The sequence below is a fragment of the Vicia villosa genome, linkage group LG2, assembly GCF_029867415.1.
Source record: "Vicia villosa cultivar HV-30 ecotype Madison, WI linkage group LG2, Vvil1.0, whole genome shotgun sequence".
NCBI lineage: Eukaryota > Viridiplantae > Streptophyta > Magnoliopsida > Fabales > Fabaceae > Vicia > Vicia villosa.
In genome coordinates this window covers 220,866,298-220,886,760 of record NC_081181.1, presented here as the reverse complement: position 1 = coordinate 220,886,760, position 20,463 = coordinate 220,866,298, and the positions used below count along the sequence as shown (strand labels likewise).

At 33.3% G+C, this 20,463-nt stretch overlaps 6 protein-coding genes and 2 long non-coding RNA genes across 8 annotated transcripts; 2 read left to right on the top strand and 6 right to left on the bottom strand.

Moving 5' to 3' along the window:
- Positions 1–856: 856 nt before the first annotated feature.
- Positions 857–1,591, bottom strand: LOC131651406 (putative F-box protein At1g67623). The gene is made up of 2 exons (XM_058921073.1): positions 1,404–1,591; positions 857–1,307 (listed from the first exon to the last, which is right to left on the bottom strand). Exons 1-2 carry the CDS (start codon positions 1,589–1,591, stop codon positions 857–859), a joined length of 639 nt encoding a protein of 212 aa, XP_058777056.1.
- Positions 1,592–2,796: 1,205 nt separating this feature from the next.
- Positions 2,797–3,531, bottom strand: LOC131651405 (putative F-box protein At1g67623). Its single transcript, XM_058921072.1, has 2 exons — positions 3,344–3,531; positions 2,797–3,247 (listed from the first exon to the last, which is right to left on the bottom strand). Exons 1-2 carry the CDS (start codon positions 3,529–3,531, stop codon positions 2,797–2,799), a joined length of 639 nt encoding a protein of 212 aa, XP_058777055.1.
- Positions 3,532–4,499: 968 nt separating this feature from the next.
- Positions 4,500–6,474, top strand: LOC131648298 (uncharacterized). The gene is made up of 3 exons (XR_009298092.1): positions 4,500–4,593; positions 4,693–4,853; positions 6,413–6,474. It is a non-coding gene; the product is annotated as an uncharacterized LOC131648298 (long non-coding RNA).
- Positions 6,475–10,309: 3,835 nt separating this feature from the next.
- Positions 10,310–12,727, top strand: LOC131648297 (uncharacterized). Its single transcript, XR_009298091.1, has 3 exons — positions 10,310–10,703; positions 10,803–10,963; positions 12,523–12,727. It is a non-coding gene; the product is annotated as an uncharacterized LOC131648297 (long non-coding RNA).
- Positions 12,728–13,248: 521 nt separating this feature from the next.
- Positions 13,249–13,983, bottom strand: LOC131651404 (putative F-box protein At1g67623). Its single transcript, XM_058921071.1, has 2 exons — positions 13,796–13,983; positions 13,249–13,699 (listed from the first exon to the last, which is right to left on the bottom strand). Exons 1-2 carry the CDS (start codon positions 13,981–13,983, stop codon positions 13,249–13,251), a joined length of 639 nt encoding a protein of 212 aa, XP_058777054.1.
- Positions 13,984–15,187: 1,204 nt separating this feature from the next.
- On the bottom strand, positions 15,188–15,922 carry LOC131651403 (putative F-box protein At1g67623). The gene is made up of 2 exons (XM_058921070.1): positions 15,735–15,922; positions 15,188–15,638 (listed from the first exon to the last, which is right to left on the bottom strand). The coding sequence occupies exons 1-2, from the start codon at positions 15,920–15,922 to the stop codon at positions 15,188–15,190; spliced, it is 639 nt and encodes a 212-aa protein (XP_058777053.1).
- Positions 15,923–17,126: 1,204 nt separating this feature from the next.
- On the bottom strand, positions 17,127–17,861 carry LOC131651402 (putative F-box protein At1g67623). Its single transcript, XM_058921069.1, has 2 exons — positions 17,674–17,861; positions 17,127–17,577 (listed from the first exon to the last, which is right to left on the bottom strand). The coding sequence occupies exons 1-2, from the start codon at positions 17,859–17,861 to the stop codon at positions 17,127–17,129; spliced, it is 639 nt and encodes a 212-aa protein (XP_058777052.1).
- A 1,204-nt stretch (positions 17,862–19,065) lies between these two features.
- On the bottom strand, positions 19,066–19,800 carry LOC131651401 (putative F-box protein At1g67623). Its single transcript, XM_058921068.1, has 2 exons — positions 19,613–19,800; positions 19,066–19,516 (listed from the first exon to the last, which is right to left on the bottom strand). Exons 1-2 carry the CDS (start codon positions 19,798–19,800, stop codon positions 19,066–19,068), a joined length of 639 nt encoding a protein of 212 aa, XP_058777051.1.
- Between the last annotated feature and the right edge of the window lie 663 nt (positions 19,801–20,463).

Sequence of the window (20,463 nt, the reverse complement as noted above, 5' to 3'; positions counted from 1 at the left end):
TTAAATAGTTATAAAATTTATAAATATATATAATTGTTAAATAACTGTATTTTTCCGTTTCATCACTCAAAAACAAAAAAAAAAACCTAACATGATATGTTTTCTAAACCTTTATGTATTTCTTAAAGCTTTTAGATTTTTTTTAATGATTTGTTAACTAAATTGTGAAATTGAATGAAGGTTTTTACTCTTAACTTTCACTATTTTTTAATACAACTCTCTAACTAATGGTGAAATTGATAAGTAAATCCCAAAAACTTGAAATTTTAAACAATATTTATATGTATTTAGCTGTAATCATATTTTTTAAGTCTACTTTTAAATGGTAAATAGGATTATAGCTGATAGATGAAAAAAAAAAGTATTTTATTAATATACATTTTTTTGGGATGAATATTTATTTTCATTTTTAATTTGTTATGTTAAATTATTATGTTTTTTGGGTTTTAAATATGTTTTATTGTATTTTTAATTGATTCTCAAATTTGAAAAGCTTTTGTTAAAAAACAATCACCATTTCTCCGAACCGCAAGCTATTTACTTTTGATAATAATTAAAAGATGCAGAAAAAGAAAAAAAACACGATATTTTTATACTGGTTCACTTGACAAATATCAAGCTAGTCTAGTCCATTATTCCCAGGTGATTTTGCCTCTCTCCGCCGAGGACGTAATTCACTATAACCAAATCGATTACAATCGCACGGGCCAACAGTCGGTTACTTACCTTGCACAGACAACCTCGCGACTAACAACCTGCACAAGCAACTCTTGTGACTAAAACTTTTTATTTAAGATGTACCTAGATAGCTGTTTTTCATAAATGTAATACATTTTAACATTTCAGGAAACTAGAACTAATGAACATTCAATAATTTATAAAAGAAATCTAATTCATAATCCCATCTACAATTTTCACACAATTTTGTATCATCGTCTTCATCATCCAATAAAGACCATCGACCATCTTTGACTCTCCAACCATGACACATACCCTGAGAGTTGCATATGGGAGTTTGATTGCGCACCAGCATGCCATCATTTTTCCACAAAGAGTCTATGAAATTTAGTACATTCATTCTTGAACTCATAATACACTTCGACTTTCTCAAAAAACGCATATGTTCAATTCCCATTTTTCTTGAGTCGTGATCTTCAGAACACAATAAAATCATTCCATATACATATATCGCTTCCTTATGACCTTTTTGAGCTGCAATCTTTAAGCTCTCAAGACCGTCAATATTTCCATTCGAATAATTAAAGTACTTAAGTAATCCCTCTCTATACAAGCTCTCAATATTTTCACTTTCCACACAATGTTTAAAAAATAACAATACATTTTCGTTATGAATCCACTGAATGAATGAGAAACTGTCCAAAGATATTTTTTGTAGCACGTACCTTTCTTGTGCAACTTCGAGAAAGTCTTTGCAACATACTTTTATTTTGTGAAGATCAACGAAAGACTGAGAGCCTACATTTATAATCACGTCACGTAGTAAGTCTCTTGGAAGTGATTGTATGGAGGAAGATGACACATCTTCACTCTTATTACTTTTCTTCTCTAATTTTATTTCTGATGATGACATGAATCAAGGATGCAATATTGAGAAAAAAAAACTTTGATAGAATAATGGGTTACGAAATTGTAAAGAAAAACTAATTAATAAAAAAAAACATTGATAGAGTTATGAGTTGATGGTTGAATATATATATAGGGACTAAATGTCTGAGTTTTTAAAAAATAAAGAAAAATATTTAATTTTTATTTATATGACCTGATTCTCTTAATTTAAATTTTAAATTTGAAAATAATATTAAATTACTATTTATGCTTGATTTAGGTTAGATTCCATTAATTACAAAATGTATAAATGGTAATTTATAAATAATTGTTAAATTTTATAAATGGTAATTTAATAATAAATATACATAATTGTTAAATAGTTATAAAATTAATAAATATATATAATTGTTAAATAATGTATTTTTCCGTTTCATCACTAAAAAACAAAAAAAAAAAAACCTAACATGATATGTTTTCTAAACCTTTATGTATTTCTTAAAGCTTTTAGATTTTTTTTAATGATTTGTTAACTAAATTGTGAAATTGAATGAAGGTTTTTACTCTTAACTTTCACTATTTTTTAATACAACTCTCTAACTAATGGTGAAATTGATAAGTAAATCCCAAAAACTTGAAATTTTAAACAATATTTATATGTATTTAGTTGTAATCATATTTTTTAAGTCTACTTTTAAATGGTAAATAGGATTATAGCTGATAGATGAAAAAAAAAGTATTTTATTAATATACATTTTTTGGGATGAATATTTATTTTCATTTTTAATTTGTTATGTTAAATTATTATGTTTTTTGGGTTTTAAATATGTTTTATTGTATTTTTAATTGATTCTCAAATTTGAAAAGCTTTTGTTAAAAAACAATCACCCTTTCTCCGAACCGCAAGCTATTTACTTTTGATAATAATTAAAAGATGCAGAAAAAGAAAAAGAACACGATATTTTTATACTGGTTCACTTGACAAATATCAAGCTAGTCTAGTCCATTATTCCCAGTTGATTTTGCCTCTCTCCGCCGAGGACGTAATTCACTATAACAAAATCGATTACAATCGCACGGGCCAACAGTCGGTTACTTACCTTGCACAGACAACCTCGCGACTAACAACCTGCACAAGCAACTCTTGTGACTAAAACTTTTTATTTAAGATGTACCTAGATAGCTGTTTTTCATAAATGTAATACATTTTAACATTTCAGGAAACTAGAACTAATGAACATTCAATAATTTATAAAAGAAATCTAATTCATAATCCCATCTACAATTTTCACACAATTTTGTATCATCGTCTTCATCATCCAATAAAGACCATCGACCATCTTTGACTCTCCAACCATGACACATACCCTGAGAGTTGCATATGGGAGTTTGATTGCGCACCAGCATGCCATCATTTTTCCACAAAGAGTCTATGAAATTTAGTACATTCATTCTTGAACTCATAATACACTTCGACTTTCTCAAAAAACGCATATGTTCAATTCCCATTTTTCTTGAGTCGTGATCTTCAGAACACAATAAAATCATTCCATATACATATATCGCTTCCTTATGACCTTTTTGAGCTGCAATCTTTAAGCTCTCAAGACCGTCAATATTTCCATTCGAATAATTAAAGTACTTAAGTAATCCCTCTCTATACAAGCTCTCAATATTTTCACTTTCCACACAATGTTTAAAAAATAACAATACATTTTCGTTATGAATCCACTGAATGAATGAGAAACTGTCCAAAGATATTTTTTGTAGCACGTACCTTTCTTGTGCAACTTCGAGAAAGTCTTTGCAACATACTTTTATTTTGTGAAGATCAACGAAAGACTGAGAGCCTACATTTATAATCACGTCACGTAGTAAGTCTCTTGGAAGTGATTGTATGGAGGAAGATGACACATCTTCACTCTTATTACTTTTCTTCTCTAATTTTATTTCTGATGATGACATGAATCAAGGATGCAATATTGAGAAAAAAAACTTTGATAGAATAATGGGTTACGAAATTGTAAAGAAAAACTAATTAATAAAAAAAAACATTGATAGAGTTATGAGTTGATGGTTGAATATATATATAGGGACTAAATGTCTGAGTTTTTAAAAAATAAAGAAAAATATTTAATTTTTATTTATATGACCTGATTCTCTTAATTTAAATTTTAAATTTGAAAATAATATTAAATTACTATTTATGCTTGATTTAGGTTCGATTCCATTAATTACAAAATGTATAAATGGTAATTTATAAATAATTGTTAAATTTTATAAATGGTAATTTAATAATAAATATACATAATTGTTAAATAGTTATAAAATTTATAAATATATATAATTGTTAAATAACTGTATTTTTCCGTTTCATCACTAAAAAACAAAAAAAAAACCTAACATGATATGTTTTCTAAACCTTTATGTATTTCTTAAAGCTTTTAGATTTTTTTTAATGATTTGTTAACTAAATTGTGAAATTGAATGAAGGTTTTTACTCTTAACTTTCACTATTTTTTAATACAACTCTCTAACTAATGGTGAAATTGATAAGTAAATCCCAAAAACTTGAAATTTTAAACAATATTTATATGTATTTAGTTGTAATCATATTTTTTAAGTCTACTTTTAAATGGTAAATAGGATTATAGCTGATAGATGAAAAAAAAAGTATTTTATTAATATAAATTTTTTGTGTAATACCCCGTATTGGTCTAAGCATGATTATTCATATAATTATGAAGTGCTAAGAGGGAAATAATGGATTATGATAAATAAGAGAAGTTAGTTGGAATAGAAAGATGTTGGTTAGAAACCAACTAATGGCAAGATTGTAGTTATGACTTAGTTGGGGGACAAATTGGACTTTGAACACATCTTGCATGAACTTAAGGCATTGTTTGGTAGTAGCTTTTCCAAAATCAGAATTTATGAGGGAGAGAGCTTAGAAGCATAGAAAGAAAGGAGAACTCAAGTTCATCAATTTCCATTTTCGCAACCCATGATACAGCTCCACTAAATCAGGTATATCTCTCAACTCGTAACTCCGATCGTAACGATTCTGGTCCCATTGGATAGCTAACGAATTTCTCTTCGATTTACACCTATGGTTCGCGTTCATAGCTTCTGTTTCGAAGGAGAAAACTGACCTTGAAGTTGTGTCAGTGATGCTGAAAGTGGGTACAAGTGTGATTACGGATTTGATGAAGATGGAGTGAAACTTTGGCTATGGTGGGAGTCCAATGGCAGCAAACATCATCTTTCTAAACCTCCATTTTAGCAAGGTGAGTCCTTTAGATAGAACTTGGGTAGGATTTGGGGAAGAATGCATGTCAAGGGTTTAGATTGAGATAAACATATTGCATGCTTAAATGAATGATAAATGTGATAAATTGCTAATTGGTAATTTTATGTAATGCATGCTTGATTAATGCTTAGATTGTGTTTTATGTATGTAATGTGTACATTAGATCACTATTGCATGTTGGAAATTCGTTCAGAATTGAATCATGATGATTGGAATTGATATAGGACAATTGGGACTGGTTTAGAGCTCCTAAAAATGCAGAAAAATAGTTCTGGTTCAGTGTAATCGGTTACGGTTGTTGGTGTAACCGGTTACGCTGCTGAAAATGCAATTCTGGGCTGTTTTTCGTGCCCGTAACCGGTTACGGTTTTGGCGTAACCCGTTACGCTGGGCAAAAGTGCAAAAATCAGCAATCTTTAGAAAGTCATAACTTCCTGCTCGGGTATCGGAATTGCGCAAACTTTATATCGTTGGAAAGCTAGCGACGTGTACTTTCTAATTAAATAGGTCCCCAAACCAGAATTATTGATTTAATAATAGTGGAGCCCCACTTAGTGAATCAACGAATTAGTATGGGAACTTATGTCTTTACCAATTGAATAATAATTCTTGTGTTAAGCATGGCATGGTTGTTTATTGCTTATTGTGATGTGATATCCATAATTGAGAATGTTATGCCATTATGTTTTATACATGAAAATCCTGCTAACACCGTCGTTTTGGTTAAACGATCGGTATTGATTGTATTTTGTGATTGACGCTTGTTATGCGTGTGGTATGCTAGAATCGAAGTAGACCCGGTACTAAGTTACGATTCGGACCGTGGGTCCTTGAGTTGTCTGTGGGACTGCCCTGATCTTGGATCCCAGAGGCACATACCTGAACTACCGTTGCAGTGTGCTTGTGAGGGCCTGAAGGCGTTTTACTCCCTTGCTGTATACACACTCGCGTGCTCGGTATGATGGCGTTATGCGGCTAAGTAAGCCTACGCATAACAGGTAAACCATCTCTAATGATGCCATGTAGGCTACATCATTAGGTTCCTATCCGGATGGGCTCATGCGTCAAGACGGCGTGTTGCACTTGCTGTTAACACCACGTGCGTACAGATGGTTAATGGGACGATGTCGCCTCTTAGGCAAGGTCATCTCGCAGCCATGTAGGCTTGTGCGAACCCATTTAATCATTCTTGCAGGGTGCTTGTGTAAGTCTCTTGACAAATAGGCATGGGTGAACCCACCGAGGGTGTGTTAGTAACTTAGTCTAGTGGTATTAACGTACTTCTGGATTCCCCGTATATGGATGCGGGTTTTGCATACTTGGTTGCTTATATAATTGTATATCTGCATTAATCGTCCAATGGTGGATGATTCCTTGTTTTCTCCGTGCTTGTACCGGACATGAGGATAAACCCCGGATCAATGGTGGATTCGATTTTGTTGATGCATGTACCCTGTAGAACCGAGTGGACCCATAGGATAGGAGGACTCACTGAGATTTAGTAATCTCACCCCAATCAACTTATATTTTTTTCAGGTGCAGTTAGTAGCGTTTGGTCAGTAACAGGTTTGGACTGAAGACTTGGAAGTGGTGTTGGCTCGAAGACCTCGTTGGTTTTGTCATTCCGCCGTGCAAGATCCATTGAAGACTCATGTATTATGCTTCTTAGTAGAATTTCATGTTGTATTTTATATGGATCTTTCTATAACTATAGCTTTTGTATGTACTCAATATCAATTTTAACGTTTCATGCATAATATACTAGTCAGTTATGTATGGGGTGTTACAGTTGGTATCAGAGCAGGTCGATTCTCGGCCGAGCCATGAGACATCACTAGCAATTCCTTTTCCTCCTCTCAAGTGTGCGTTGCTAGCCTGATTTTACTGATATCTCATTCAGTTGTTGAACTTGATCAACTCATCGACTGAGTGTGAGACAGTAGGATTACGGCAGAGCCGCCACGAGGACTCGTAAGCCTGTAAGGTTGTGAACCTAAGTTGTTGGAGTGGGATGAGTAATGAATTGTTGGACGTTTAAGTGGATGATATTGGAGTCGTCAAGCTTAAGGAGAGCGTTCGACACAAGTAGTAATACCCAAACTGTCAAGGTGTGGATGGAGGCAGCTTGAACCCCCAGGATTTTGATTGGACGAAGTGAAGATTTCTCTAAGTCTTGGTAATAGCAAGGGAAATCCAAATAGGAATGAGTAGGAGCCTTGTAAGTGGGATTCTCCGAAGGTGTTGAGCTGAGAATTAGTAAGATTCAGTACTGATGATGCTGCTGGTGTTGAGTGCGACTGATGAGCTGATAGGACAGAATAACCCTTGGAAATGCGAACAGAGGAGTCAGACCTTTCTGTTTGTGCTAGTACGGACAGTAATTGGATGGATGAAGTAATAGATCCTGATCCAACTTGAAGCACCCTAATCGAGAGTAGTTACCTAGTAGATGTTGGTGGAATGTATGAGTGTGGTAACTTAAAATTGGCGAAGCTTGAATACCTTGTCGGTGGAAGAGGGCATGCACTTCCGTTCTTGTCATTTTTATTTAAGTTCTAGAACTACGCTAGATGGAATATGAAATGATGTAGAAGCGTGAAATGCAGTGACCTAAGCTCTTGTTAGTTGTTGTTTGTCTGACCCCGAGTGAAGCCATAGAACTACGCTTGGCGTTGGGCGTTCAAGCGAGTAAGAACTAAGATCTATCCGAAACGTCAATAGGATGATCGCAGTTGAGTTGGTTTTTAGGAACCATGGTATTCCTATCTGGACGGAATAATCCTTGGAATCTCATGCATGCGTGGGACGAGTGGGTACCCGCACTGCATGGTAACCCGAAGTTGAACTTCAATTCTTCGTGCTTAGCGTTTTGGCTTTCTGAGTAAGTAAACCTTGATGTGTAGTACTCTCAGGTTTTAGCATCCTGAGGAGTGTGATTCTAAGGACTTGAGGAACGACGAACCTATTGGAGGCCTGTTCAGACACTTGTCGGTTGCAACTATAGGATACGCGTGGGGATCATTATACGCCACTGAGGTAGGTTACCTGGATACATGGCCTCGGAGTTGGACCACCATGTTGGTACTACCAGACGGGTATAATGCCACAGTATCGCTATTGTGCACAAGATGCGTGAGTCATCCTTTTTCCGACATGTGTGAGACAAAGGTGATCTGAAGCTCAAGGTAGAATTTTGATTTGGCACACATGAGACACAGATCCAGACTCTCATAAGGTATGTGGGATAAGGATCCATGCGTCGCACTCAATAGTAGAGGAATAACTAGACAGCCGATGGTGAAATGGATCAAGATCCAATACTATACTTATGGAGACCCTGAGTGATCGTGATTGCGTGAGTTAGTATCAGATTGTACCTTGGAGACGTTCTCGTTTCATGAAGTGTTAGGTTGGCAATTTTGCATGAGTGTCTAGAGTGAGACTCATGTGCGGTCATGATATCCTGGTCAGCATAGTGAGTGGATATCATGTACCAATGGCGACCGGTGATGGAATATGCAGGTTGTATCTTGGATCGGCTCGATGTATGATGTGTCCGGTAAGGTATTGCTAGATACTCTGAATGGAGAAGTGTTAATCTTGGTAAGGCATGGACATTTTGGTTTAGGAACTGCTAAGGAGTTTATAAGAGAGATGTTCGAAGTGCAAAGTGCAAAGTGCAATTTCTTGCATTGTGGCTACACTCAGACTGTTAGAAGCACCACAATGAAGGATGCAGCCGCCAAGGAAGACAGTTTAGGTCAGAGGTGGAACATACGTTAGATGACTGTGTGGATGGAGTGTGGCTATGGGAGGATCGTTATATCAGTAAGTCGCACGAGTTATCAGAGGTAAAACTACGCTAAGAGAATGAAGGTGTGTGGTTGGGTAGAAGTCGTGTAAAACTGCTAGAGTTATCATGAACTGCAGTATATCGTGAAGGATTCGATATACCGGTTGAGCAACAAAGATTTGTTGGAATTAAAAACATAGCAGATATACACTGTGGAAATCAGCGACAAGGACGAACCTCTAAGTCAGTGAGTGTTTGGGTTTCAATGTCCTGAGGATGAAACGTGTACCTAAGTTGTGGTAGATGAACTATATGGAATGGCAGGGTAAGTAGAAGCTTGATTCTGGAGAGTATGCAACTTTGACGAGTAGTAGTTGATGATGGATGTATATGGAGTTCTGGAACGTGTTGTAATTGGATAACTGTGGATAAGGAACTGTTGTGTAGTAATGGAAACTAAATGAATTATGGATATAACGTGACTCAGAGGATTTCAAGGTGTGTGACTTGATGGGATCAGAGTAGCGCAACGGATCAAGGAAGAATCAGATAAGTCTGAGGTAGGAACGAATAGACTTTTGTAGGATTTTATGTTGGGATGATAGTATCTTCCTAAGGGAAATTGTCGGAGCAGCGTTTCGTCCATTCCAGTCTCTCAAGGATCACCATAACTCGAGAGGTGTTGTCAATGGACCAGCTTGGGAATACATTTTTGTGGATGGCATGCGGTCCGATGTTCGTAGGTCATCAGTTTAGCTTGCGAGTCACAAGGGTTGGACTGAGTATCAGACCGTCGAAATGCTGAAGGCTAGAGAGGGCATTCAGTTGGCGCAAGCTCTTTGTAGTTATGCCTTGTGTACTATGATTGTACAGGAAGACTGGTACAATGGTTACAGGTCAGTTGTTGAATTTCGCGTCTTATCAGTAGAATCTTGTTCGAAGTTGTCGGATGACAAGGCGATAGTTGCAAGACGATTACACCTTCGTGGTTTGCAGTGACAGTTGTTATGTCTAAACTGGAGTAAGGGTTAAAGCAAGGAGATTAAGTATATAGATAAAGGTAAATTTGGGACAATCATCCTAAGACTTTGGAAACCAGAAGTTAAGACCAAGACATTTGGTTAACGCCTAGCGTCATTGTTTGGACTTTGGTGGAGAATAATTTGAAGTGTCGTCATAGAGAGGAATACTGTAGCAAGAATGCTTGGATGGGAAGTAATTCAAGGAGCCAGAGTGAATTAGTAATGTGTGTTGAGCAAGGATAAGTTCAGCGAAGATTGAAACTAAGCACGCCCGACACAGATAGAGTATTACGGCTTTCGAAGGCATGGAAGTCCAGGGTAGGTCAGCGGAAATTAAGGATATTTGACATGAGTGGATTATTAGAGTTTTTGAAGTTCTGGAGATTCAGTGCAGAGGAGTGAAGGTCAAGGACCCTGGAAGGATCTTTCCCCAGATATGTCGAGACGAAGTATCTGGATGGACATGTTGCTTGAGAGTCAAGGTTCTAACCATGCATAGTGGGACGCAGATGTTTTGGCAGATTATGTTTCTTCGTATGGAATGACCCTCATACAGAGTAGTGAGATTATCAGAAGAGAAATGTAAGGAATATTTCATCCCCTGGTTGGTATAGATTTGGACACGTGGTTTCCGTGGTGATCAGAAAGAATTCGAGGACGAATTCATTTTAAGGGGGGGAGAATGTAATACCCCGTATTGGTCTAAGCATGATTATTCATATAATTATGAAGTGCTAAGAGGGAAATAATGGATTATGATAAATAAGAGAAGTTAGTTGGAATAGAAAGATGTTGGTTAGAAACCAACTAATGGCAAGATTGTAGTTATGGCTTAGTTGGGGGACAAATTGGACTTTGAACACATCTTGCATGAACTTAAGGCATTGTTTGGTAGTAGCTTTTCCAAAATCAGAATTTATGAGGGAGAGAGCTTAGAAGCATAGAAAGAAAGGAGAACTCAAGTTCATCAATTTCCATTTTCGCAACCCATGATACAGCTCCACTAAATCAGGTATATCTCTCAACTTGTAACTCCGATCGTAACGATTCTGGTCCCATTGGATAGCTAACGAATTTCTCTTCGATTTACACCTATGGTTCGCGTTCATAGCTTCTGTTTCGAAGGAGAAAACTGACCTTGAAGTTGTGTCAGTGATGCTGAAAGTGGGTACAAGTGTGATTACGGATTTGATGAAGATGGAGTGAAACTTTGGCTATGGTGGGAGTCCAATGGCAGCAAACATCATCTTTCTAAACCTCCATTTTAGCAAGGTGAGTCCTTTAGATAGAACTTGGGTAGGATTTGGGGAAGAATGCATGTCAAGGGTTTAGATTGAGATAAACATATTGCATGCTTAAATGAATGATAAATGTGATAAATTGCTAATTGGTAATTTTATGTAATGCATGCTTGATTAATGCTTAGATTGTGTTTTATGTATGTAATGTGTACATTAGATCACTATTGCATGTTGGAAATTCGTTCAGAATTGAATCATGATGATTGGAATTGATATAGGACAATTGGGACTGGTTTAGAGCTCCTAAAAATGCAGAAAAATAGTTCTGGTTCAGTGTAATCGGTTACGGTTGTTGGTGTAACCGGTTACGCTGCTGAAAATGCAATTCTGGGCTGTTTTTCGTGCCCGTAACCGGTTACGGTTTTGGCGTAACCCGTTACGCTGGGCAAAAGTGCAAAAATCAGCAATCTTTAGAAAGTCATAACTTCCTGCTCGGGTATCGGAATTGCGCAAACTTTATATCGTTGGAAAGCTAGCGACGTGTACTTTCTAATTAAATAGGTCCCCAAACCAGAATTATTGATTTAATAATAGTGGAGCCCCACTTAGTGAATCAACGAATTAGTATGGGAACTTATGTCTTTACCAATTGAATAATAATTCTTGTGTTAAGCATGGCATGGTTGTTTATTGCTTATTGTGATGTGATATCCATAATTGAGAATGTTATGCCATTATGTTTTATACATGAAAATCCTGCTAACACCGTCGTTTTGGTTAAACGATCGGTATTGATTGTATTTTGTGATTGACGCTTGTTATGCGTGTGGTATGCTAGAATCGAAGTAGACCCGGTACTAAGTTACGATTCGGACCGTGGGTCCTTGAGTTGTCTGTGGGACTGCCCTGATCTTGGATCCCAGAGGCACATACCTGAACTACCGTTGCAGTGTGCTTGTGAGGGCCTGAAGGCGTTTTACTCCCTTGCTGTATACACACTCGCGTGCTCGGTATGATGGCGTTATGCGGCTAAGTAAGCCTACGCATAACAGGTAAACCATCTCTAATGATGCCATGTAGGCTACATCATTAGGTTCCTATCCGGATGGGCTCATGCGTCAAGACGGCGTGTTGCACTTGCTGTTAACACCACGTGCGTACAGATGGTTAATGGGACGATGTCGCCTCTTAGGCAAGGTCATCTCGCAGCCATGTAGGCTTGTGCGAACCCATTTAATCATTCTTGCAGGGTGCTTGTGTAAGTCTCTTGACAAATAGGCATGGGTGAACCCACCGAGGGTGTGTTAGTAACTTAGTCTAGTGGTATTAACGTACTTCTGGATTCCCCGTATATGGATGCGGGTTTTGCATACTTTGTTGCTTATATAATTGTATATCTGCATTAATCGTCCAATGGTGGATGATTCCTTATTTTCTCCGTGCTTGTACCGGACGTGAGGATAAACCCCGGATCAATGGTGGATTCGATTTTGTTGATGCATGTACCCTGTAGAACCGAGTGGACCCATAGGATAGGAGGACTCACTGAGATTTAGTAATCTCACCCCAATCAACTTATATTTTTTTCAGGTGCAGTTAGTAGCGTTTGGTCAGTAACAGGTTTGGACTGAAGACTTGGAAGTGGTGTTGGCTCGAAGACCTCGTTGGTTTTGTCATTCCGCTGTGCAAGATCCATTGAAGACTCATGTATTATGCTTCTTAGTAGAATTTCATGTTGTATTTTATATGGATCTTTCTATAACTATAGCTTTTGTATGTACTCAATATCAATTTTAACGTTTCATGCATAATATACTAGTCAGTTATGTATGGGGTGTTACATTTTGGGATGAATATTTATTTTCATTTTTAATTTGTTATGTTAAATTATTATGTTTTTTGGGTTTTAAATATGTTTTATTGTATTTTTAATTGATTCTCAAATTTGAAAAGCTTTTGTTAAAAAACAATCACCCTTTCTCCGAACCGCAAGCTATTTACTTTTGATAATAATTAAAAGATGCAGAAAAAGAAAAAGAACACGATATTTTTATACTGGTTCACTTGACAAATATCAAGCTAGTCTAGTCCATTATTCCCAGGTGATTTTGCCTCTCTCCGCCGAGGACGTAATTCACTATAACCAAATCGATTACAATCGCACGGGCCAACAGTCAGTTACTTACCTTGCACAGACAACCTCGCGACTAACAACCTGCACAAGCAACTCTTGTGACTAAAACTTTTTATTTAAGATGTACCTAGATAACTGTTTTTCATAAATGTAATACATTTTAACATTTCAGGAAACTAGAACTAATGAACATTCAATAATTTATAAAAGAAATCTAATTCATAATCCCATCTACAATTTTCACACAATTTTGTATCATCGTCTTCGTCATCCAATAAAGACCATCGACCATCTTTGACTCTCCAACCATGACACATACCCTGAGAGTTGCATAGGGGAGTTTGATTGCGCACCAGCATGCCATCATTTTTCCACAAAGAGTCTATGAAGTTTTGTACATTCCTTCTTGAACTCATAATACACTTCGACTTTCTCAAAAAACGCATATGTTCAATTCCCATTTTTCTTGAGTCGTGATCTTCAGAACACAATAAAATCATTCCATATACATATATCGCTTCCTTATGACCTTTTTGAGCTGCAATCTTTAAGCTCTCAAGACCGTCAATATTTCCATTCGAATAATTAAAGTACTTAAGTAATCCCTCTCTATACAAGCTCTCAATATTTTCACTTTCCACACAATGTTTAAAAAATAACAATACATTTTCGTTATGAATCCACTGAATGAATGAGAAACTGTCCAAAGATATTTTTTGTAGCACGTACCTTTCTTGTGCAACTTCGAGAAAGTCTTTGCAACATACTTTTATTTTGTGAAGATCAACGAAAGACTGAGAGCCTACATTTATAATCACGTCACGTAGTAAGTCTCTTGGAAGTGATTGTATGGAGGAAGATGACACATCTTCACTCTTATTACTTTTCTTCTCTAATTTTATTTCTGATGATGACATGAATCAAGGATGCAATATTGAGAAAAAAAACTTTGATAGAATAATGGGTTACGAAATTGTAAAGAAAAACTAATTAATAAAAAAAAACATTGATAGAGTTATGAGTTGATGGTTGAATATATATATAGGGACTAAATGTCTGAGTTTTTAAAAAATAAAGAAAAATATTTAATTTTTATTTATATGACCTGATTCTCTTAATTTAAATTTTAAATTTGAAAATAATATTAAATTACTATTTATGCTTGATTTAGGTTCGATTCCATTAATTACAAAATGTATAAATGGTAATTTATAAATAATTGTTAAATTTTATAAATGGTAATTTAATAATAAATATACATAATTGTTAAATAGTTATAAAATTTATAAATATATATAATTGTTAAATAACTGTATTTTTCCGTTTCATCACTAAAAAACAAAAAAAAAAACCTAACATGATATGTTTTCTAAACCTTTATGTATTTCTTAAAGCTTTTAGATTTTTTTTAATGATTTGTTAACTAAATTGTGAAATTGAATGAAGGTTTTTACTCTTAACTTTCACTATTTTTTAATACAACTCTCTAACTAATGGTGAAATTGATAAGTAAATCCCAAAAACTTGAAATTTTAAACAATATTTATATGTATTTAGTTGTAATCATATTTTTTAAGTCTACTTTTAAATGGTAAATAGGATTATAGCTGATAGATGAAAAAAAAAAGTATTTTATTAATATACATTTTTTGGGATGAATATTTATTTTCATTTTTAATTTGTTATGTTAAATTATTATGTTTTTTGGGTTTTAAATATGTTTTATTGTATTTTTAATTGATTCTCAAATTTGAAAAGCTTTTGTTAAAAAACAATCACCCTTTCTCCGAACCGCAAGCTATTTACTTTTGATAATAATTAAAAGATGCAGAAAAAGAAAAAGAACACGATATTTTTATACTGGTTCACTTGACAAATATCAAGCTAGTCTAGTCCATTATTCCCAGGTGATTTTGCCTCTCTCCGCCGAGGACGTAATTCACTATAACCAAATCGATTACAATCGCACGGGCCAACAGTCGGTTACTTACCTTGCACAGACAACCTCGCGACTAACAACCTGCACAAGCAACTCTTGTGACTAAAACTTTTTATTTAAGATGTACCTAGATAACTGTTTTTCATAAATGTAATACATTTTAACATTTCAGGAAACTAGAACTAATGAACATTCAATAATTTATAAAAGAAATCTAATTCATAATCCCATCTACAATTTTCACACAATTTTGTATCATCGTCTTCATCATCCAATAAAGACCATCGACCATCTTTGACTCTCCAACCATGACACATACCCTGAGAGTTGCATATGGGAGTTTGATTGCGCAGCAGCATGCCATCATTTTTCCACAAAGAGTCTATGAAGTTTTGTACATTCCTTCTTGAACTCATAATACACTTCGACTTTCTCAAAAAACGCATATGTTCAATTCCCATTTTTCTTGAGTCGTGATCTTCAGAACACAATAAAATCATTCCATATACATATATCGCTTCCTTATGACCTTTTTGAGCTGCAATCTTTAAGCTCTCAAGACCGTCAATATTTCCATTCGAATAATTAAAGTACTTAAGTAATCCCTCTCTATACAAGCTCTCAATATTTTCACTTTCCACACAATGTTTAAAAAATAACAATACATTTTCGTTATGAATCCACTGAATGAATGAGAAACTGTCCAAAGATATTTTTTGTAGCACGTACCTTTCTTGTGCAACTTCGAGAAAGTCTTTGCAACATACTTTTATTTTGTGAAGATCAACGAAAGACTGAGAGCCTACATTTATAATCACGTCACGTAGTAAGTCTCTTGGAAGTGATTGTATGGAGGAAGATGACACATCTTCACTCTTATTACTTTTCTTCTCTAATTTTATTTCTGATGATGACATGAATCAAGGATGCAATATTGAGAAAAAAAACTTTGATAGAATAATGGGTTACGAAATTGTAAAGAAAAACTAATTAATAAAAAAAAACATTGATAGAGTTATGAGTTGATGGTTGAATATATATATAGGGACTAAATGTCTGAGTTTTTAAAAAATAAAGAAAAATATTTAATTTTTATTTATATGACCTGATTCTCTTAATTTAAATTTTAAATTTGAAAATAATATTAAATTACTATTTATGCTTGATTTAGGTTCGATTCCATTAATTACAAAATGTATAAATGGTAATTTATAAATAATTGTTAAATTTTATAAATGGTAATTTAATAATAAATATACATAATTGTTAAATAGTTATAAAATTTATAAATATATATAATTGTTAAATAACTGTATTTTTCCGTTTCATCACTAAAAAACAAAAAAAAAAACCTAACATGATATGTTTTCTAAACCTTTATGTATTTCTTAAAGCTTTTAGATTTTTTTTAATGATTTGTTAACTAAATTGTGAAATTGAATGAAGGTTTTTACTCTTAACTTTCACTATTTTTTAATACAACTCTCTAACTAATGGTGAAATTGATAAGTAAATCCCAAAAACTTGAAATTTTAAACAATATTTATATGTATTTAGCTGTAATCATATTTTTTAAGTCTACTTTTAAATGGTAAATAGGATTATAGCTGATAGATGAAAAAAAAAAGTATTTTATTAATATACATTTTTTGGGATGAATATTTATTTTCATTTTTAATTTGTTATGTTAAATTATTATGTTTTTTGGGTTTTAAATATGTTTTATTGTATTTTTAATTGATTCTCAAATTTGAAAAGCTTTTGTTAAAAAACAATCACCCTTTCTCCGAACCGCAAGCTATTTACTTTTGATAATAATTAAAAGATGCAGAAAAAGAAAAAGAACACGATATTTTTATACTGGTTCACTTGACAAATATCAAGCTAGTCTAGTCCATTATTCCCAGGTGATTTTGCCTCTCTCCGCCGAGGACGTAATTCACTATAACCAAATCGATTACAATCGCACGGGCCAACAGTCGGTTACTTACCTTGCACAGACAACCTCGCGACTAACAACCTGCACAAGCCACTCTTGTGACTAAAACTTTTTATTTAAGATGTACCTAGATAACTGTTTTTCATAAATGTAATACATTTTAACATTTCAGGAAACTAGAACTAATGAACATTCAATAATTTATAAAAGAAATCTAATTCATAATCCCATCTACAATTTTCACACAATTTTGTATCATCGTCTTCATCATCCAATAAAGACCATCGACCATCTTTGACTCTCCAACCATGACACATACCCTGAGAGTTGCATATGGGAGTTTGATTGCGCAGCAGCATGCCATCATTTTTCCACAAAGAGTCTATGAAGTTTTGTACATTCCTTCTTGAACTCATAATACACTTCGACTTTCTCAAAAAACGCATATGTTCAATTCCCATTTTTCTTGAGTCGTGATCTTCAGAACACAATAAAATCATTCCATATACATATATCGCTTCCTTATGACCTTTTTGAGCTGCAATCTTTAAGCTCTCAAGACCGTCAATATTTCCATTCGAATAATTAAAGTACTTAAGTAATCCCTCTCTATACAAGCTCTCAATATTTTCACTTTCCACACAATGTTTAAAAAATAACAATACATTTTCGTTATGAATCCACTGAATGAATGAGAAACTGTCCAAAGATATTTTTTGTAGCACGTACCTTTCTTGTGCAACTTCGAGAAAGTCTTTGCAACATACTTTTATTTTGTGAAGATCAACGAAAGACTGAGAGCCTACATTTATAATCACGTCACGTAGTAAGTCTCTTGGAAGTGATTGTATGGAGGAAGATGACACATCTTCACTCTTATTACTTTTCTTCTCTAATTTTATTTCTGATGATGACATGAATCAAGGATGCAATATTGAGAAAAAAAACTTTGATAGAATAATGGGTTACGAAATTGTAAAGAAAAACTAATTAATAAAAAAAAACATTGATAGAGTTATGAGTTGATGGTTGAATATATATATAGGGACTAAATGTCTGAGTTTTTAAAAAATAAAGAAAAATATTTAATTTTTATTTATATGACCTGATTCTCTTAATTTAAATTTTAAATTTGAAAATAATATTAAATTACTATTTATGCTTGATTTAGGTTCGATTCCATTAATTACAAAATGTATAAATGGTAATTTATAAATAATTGTTAAATTTTATAAATGGTAATTTAATAATAAATATACATAATTGTTAAATAGTTATAAAATTTATAAATATATATAATTGTTAAATAACTGTATTTTTCCGTTTCATCACTAAAAAACAAAAAAAAAAACCTAACATGATATGTTTTCTAAACCTTTATGTATTTCTTAAAGCTTTTAGATTTTTTTTAATGATTTGTTAACTAAATTGTGAAATTGAATGAAGGTTTTTACTCTTAACTTTCACTATTTTTTAATACAACTCTCTAACTAATGGTGAAATTGATAAGTAAATCCCAAAAACTTGAAATTTTAAACAATATTTATATGTATTTAGTTGTAATCATATTTTTTAAGTCTACTTTTAAATGGTAAATAGGATTATAGCTGATAGATGAAAAAAAAAAGTATTTTATTAATATACATTTTTTGGGATGAATATTTATTTTCATTTTTAATTTGTTATGTTAAATTATTATGTTTTTTGGGTTTTAAATATGTTTTATTGTATTTTTAATTGATTCTCAAATTTGAAAAGCTTTTGTTAAAAAACAATCACCCTTTCTCCGAACCGCAAGCTATTTACTTTTGATAATAATTAAAAGATGCGGAAAAAGAAAAAGAACACGATATTTTTATACTGGTTCACTTGACAAATATCAAGCTAGTCTAGTCCATTATTCCCAGGTGATTTTGCCTCTCTCCGCCGAGGACGTAATTCACTATAACCAAATCGATTACAATCGCACGGGCCAACAGTCGGTTACTTACCTTGCACAGACAACCTCGCGACTAACAACCTGCACAAGCCACTCTTGTGACTAAAACTTTTTATTTAAGATGTACCTAGATAACTGTTTTTCATAAATGTAATACATTTTAACATTTCAGGAAACTAGAACTAATGAACATTCAATAATTTATAAAAGAAATCTAATTCATAATCCCATCTACAATTTTCACACAATTTTGTATCATCGTCTTCATCATCCAATAAAGACCATCGACCATCTTTGACTCTCCAACCATGACACATACCCTGAGAGTTGCATATGGGAGTTTGATTGCGCAGCAGCATGCCATCATTTTTCCACAAAGAGTCTATGAAGTTTTGTACATTCCTTCTTGAACTCATAATACACTTCGACTTTCTCAAAAAACGCATATGTTCAATTCCCATTTTTCTTGAGTCGTGATCTTCAGAACACAATAAAATCATTCCATATACATATATCGCTTCCTTATGACCTTTTTGAGCTGCAATCTTTAAGCTCTCAAGACCGTCAATATTTCCATTCGAATAATTAAAGTACTTAAGTAATCCCTCTCTATACAAGCTCTCAATATTTTCACTTTCCACACAATGTTTAAAAAATAACAATACATTTTCGTTATGAATCCACTGAATGAATGAGAAACTGTCCAAAGATATTTTTTGTAGCACGTACCTTTCTTGTGCAACTTCGAGAAAGTCTTTGCAACATACTTTTATTTTGTGAAGATCAACGAAAGACTGAGAGCCTACATTTATAATCACGTCACGTAGTAAGTCTCTTGGAAGTGATTGTATGGAGGAAGATGACACATCTTCACTCTTATTACTTTTCTTCTCTAATTTTATTTCTGATGATGACATGAATCAAGGATGCAATATTGAGAAAAAAAACTTTGATAGAATAATGGGTTACGAAATTGTAAAGAAAAACTAATTAATAAAAAAAAACATTGATAGAGTTATGAGTTGATGGTTGAATATATATATAGGGACTAAATGTCTGAGTTTTTAAAAAATAAAGAAAAACATTTAATTTTTATTTATATGACCTGATTCTCTTAATTTAAATTTTAAATTTGAAAATAATATTAAATTACTATTTATGCTTGATTTAGGTTCGATTCCATTAATTACAAAATGTATAAATGGTAATTTATAAATAATTGTTAAATTTTATAAATGGTAATTTAATAATAAATATACATAATTGTTAAATAGTTATAAAATTTATAAATATATATAATTGTTAAATAACTGTATTTTTCCGTTTCATCACTAAAAAACAAAAAAAAAAACGTAACATGATATGTTTTCTAAACCTTTATGTATTTCTTAAAGCTTTTAGATTTTTTTTAATGATTTGTTAACTAAATTGTGAAATTGAATGAAGGTTTTTACTCTTAACTTTCACTATTTTTTAATACAACTCTCTAACTAATGGTGAAATTGATAAGTAAATCCCAAAAACTTGAAATTTTAAACAATATTTATATGTATTTAGTTGTAATCATATTTTTTAAGTCT

What these genes read in the sequence shown, in the direction of transcription:
- LOC131651403 (XM_058921070.1), bottom strand. Translation starts at nt 15,922, where the DNA reads ATGTCATCATCAGAAATAAAATTAGAGAAGAAAAGTAATAAGAGTGAA. An exon ending in CTCGAAGTTGCACAAGAAAG is followed by an intron (nt 15,639 to 15,734) that starts GTACGTGCTACA and finishes TTGTGTGGAAAG; the next exon opens with TGAAAATATTGAGAGCTTGT.
- LOC131651406 (XM_058921073.1), bottom strand. Translation starts at nt 1,591, where the DNA reads ATGTCATCATCAGAAATAAAATTAGAGAAGAAAAGTAATAAGAGTGAA. An exon ending in CTCGAAGTTGCACAAGAAAG is followed by an intron (nt 1,308 to 1,403) that starts GTACGTGCTACA and finishes TTGTGTGGAAAG; the next exon opens with TGAAAATATTGAGAGCTTGT.
- LOC131651405 (XM_058921072.1), bottom strand. Translation starts at nt 3,531, where the DNA reads ATGTCATCATCAGAAATAAAATTAGAGAAGAAAAGTAATAAGAGTGAA. An exon ending in CTCGAAGTTGCACAAGAAAG is followed by an intron (nt 3,248 to 3,343) that starts GTACGTGCTACA and finishes TTGTGTGGAAAG; the next exon opens with TGAAAATATTGAGAGCTTGT.
- LOC131651401 (XM_058921068.1), bottom strand. Translation starts at nt 19,800, where the DNA reads ATGTCATCATCAGAAATAAAATTAGAGAAGAAAAGTAATAAGAGTGAA. An exon ending in CTCGAAGTTGCACAAGAAAG is followed by an intron (nt 19,517 to 19,612) that starts GTACGTGCTACA and finishes TTGTGTGGAAAG; the next exon opens with TGAAAATATTGAGAGCTTGT.
- LOC131651402 (XM_058921069.1), bottom strand. Translation starts at nt 17,861, where the DNA reads ATGTCATCATCAGAAATAAAATTAGAGAAGAAAAGTAATAAGAGTGAA. An exon ending in CTCGAAGTTGCACAAGAAAG is followed by an intron (nt 17,578 to 17,673) that starts GTACGTGCTACA and finishes TTGTGTGGAAAG; the next exon opens with TGAAAATATTGAGAGCTTGT.
- LOC131651404 (XM_058921071.1), bottom strand. Translation starts at nt 13,983, where the DNA reads ATGTCATCATCAGAAATAAAATTAGAGAAGAAAAGTAATAAGAGTGAA. An exon ending in CTCGAAGTTGCACAAGAAAG is followed by an intron (nt 13,700 to 13,795) that starts GTACGTGCTACA and finishes TTGTGTGGAAAG; the next exon opens with TGAAAATATTGAGAGCTTGT.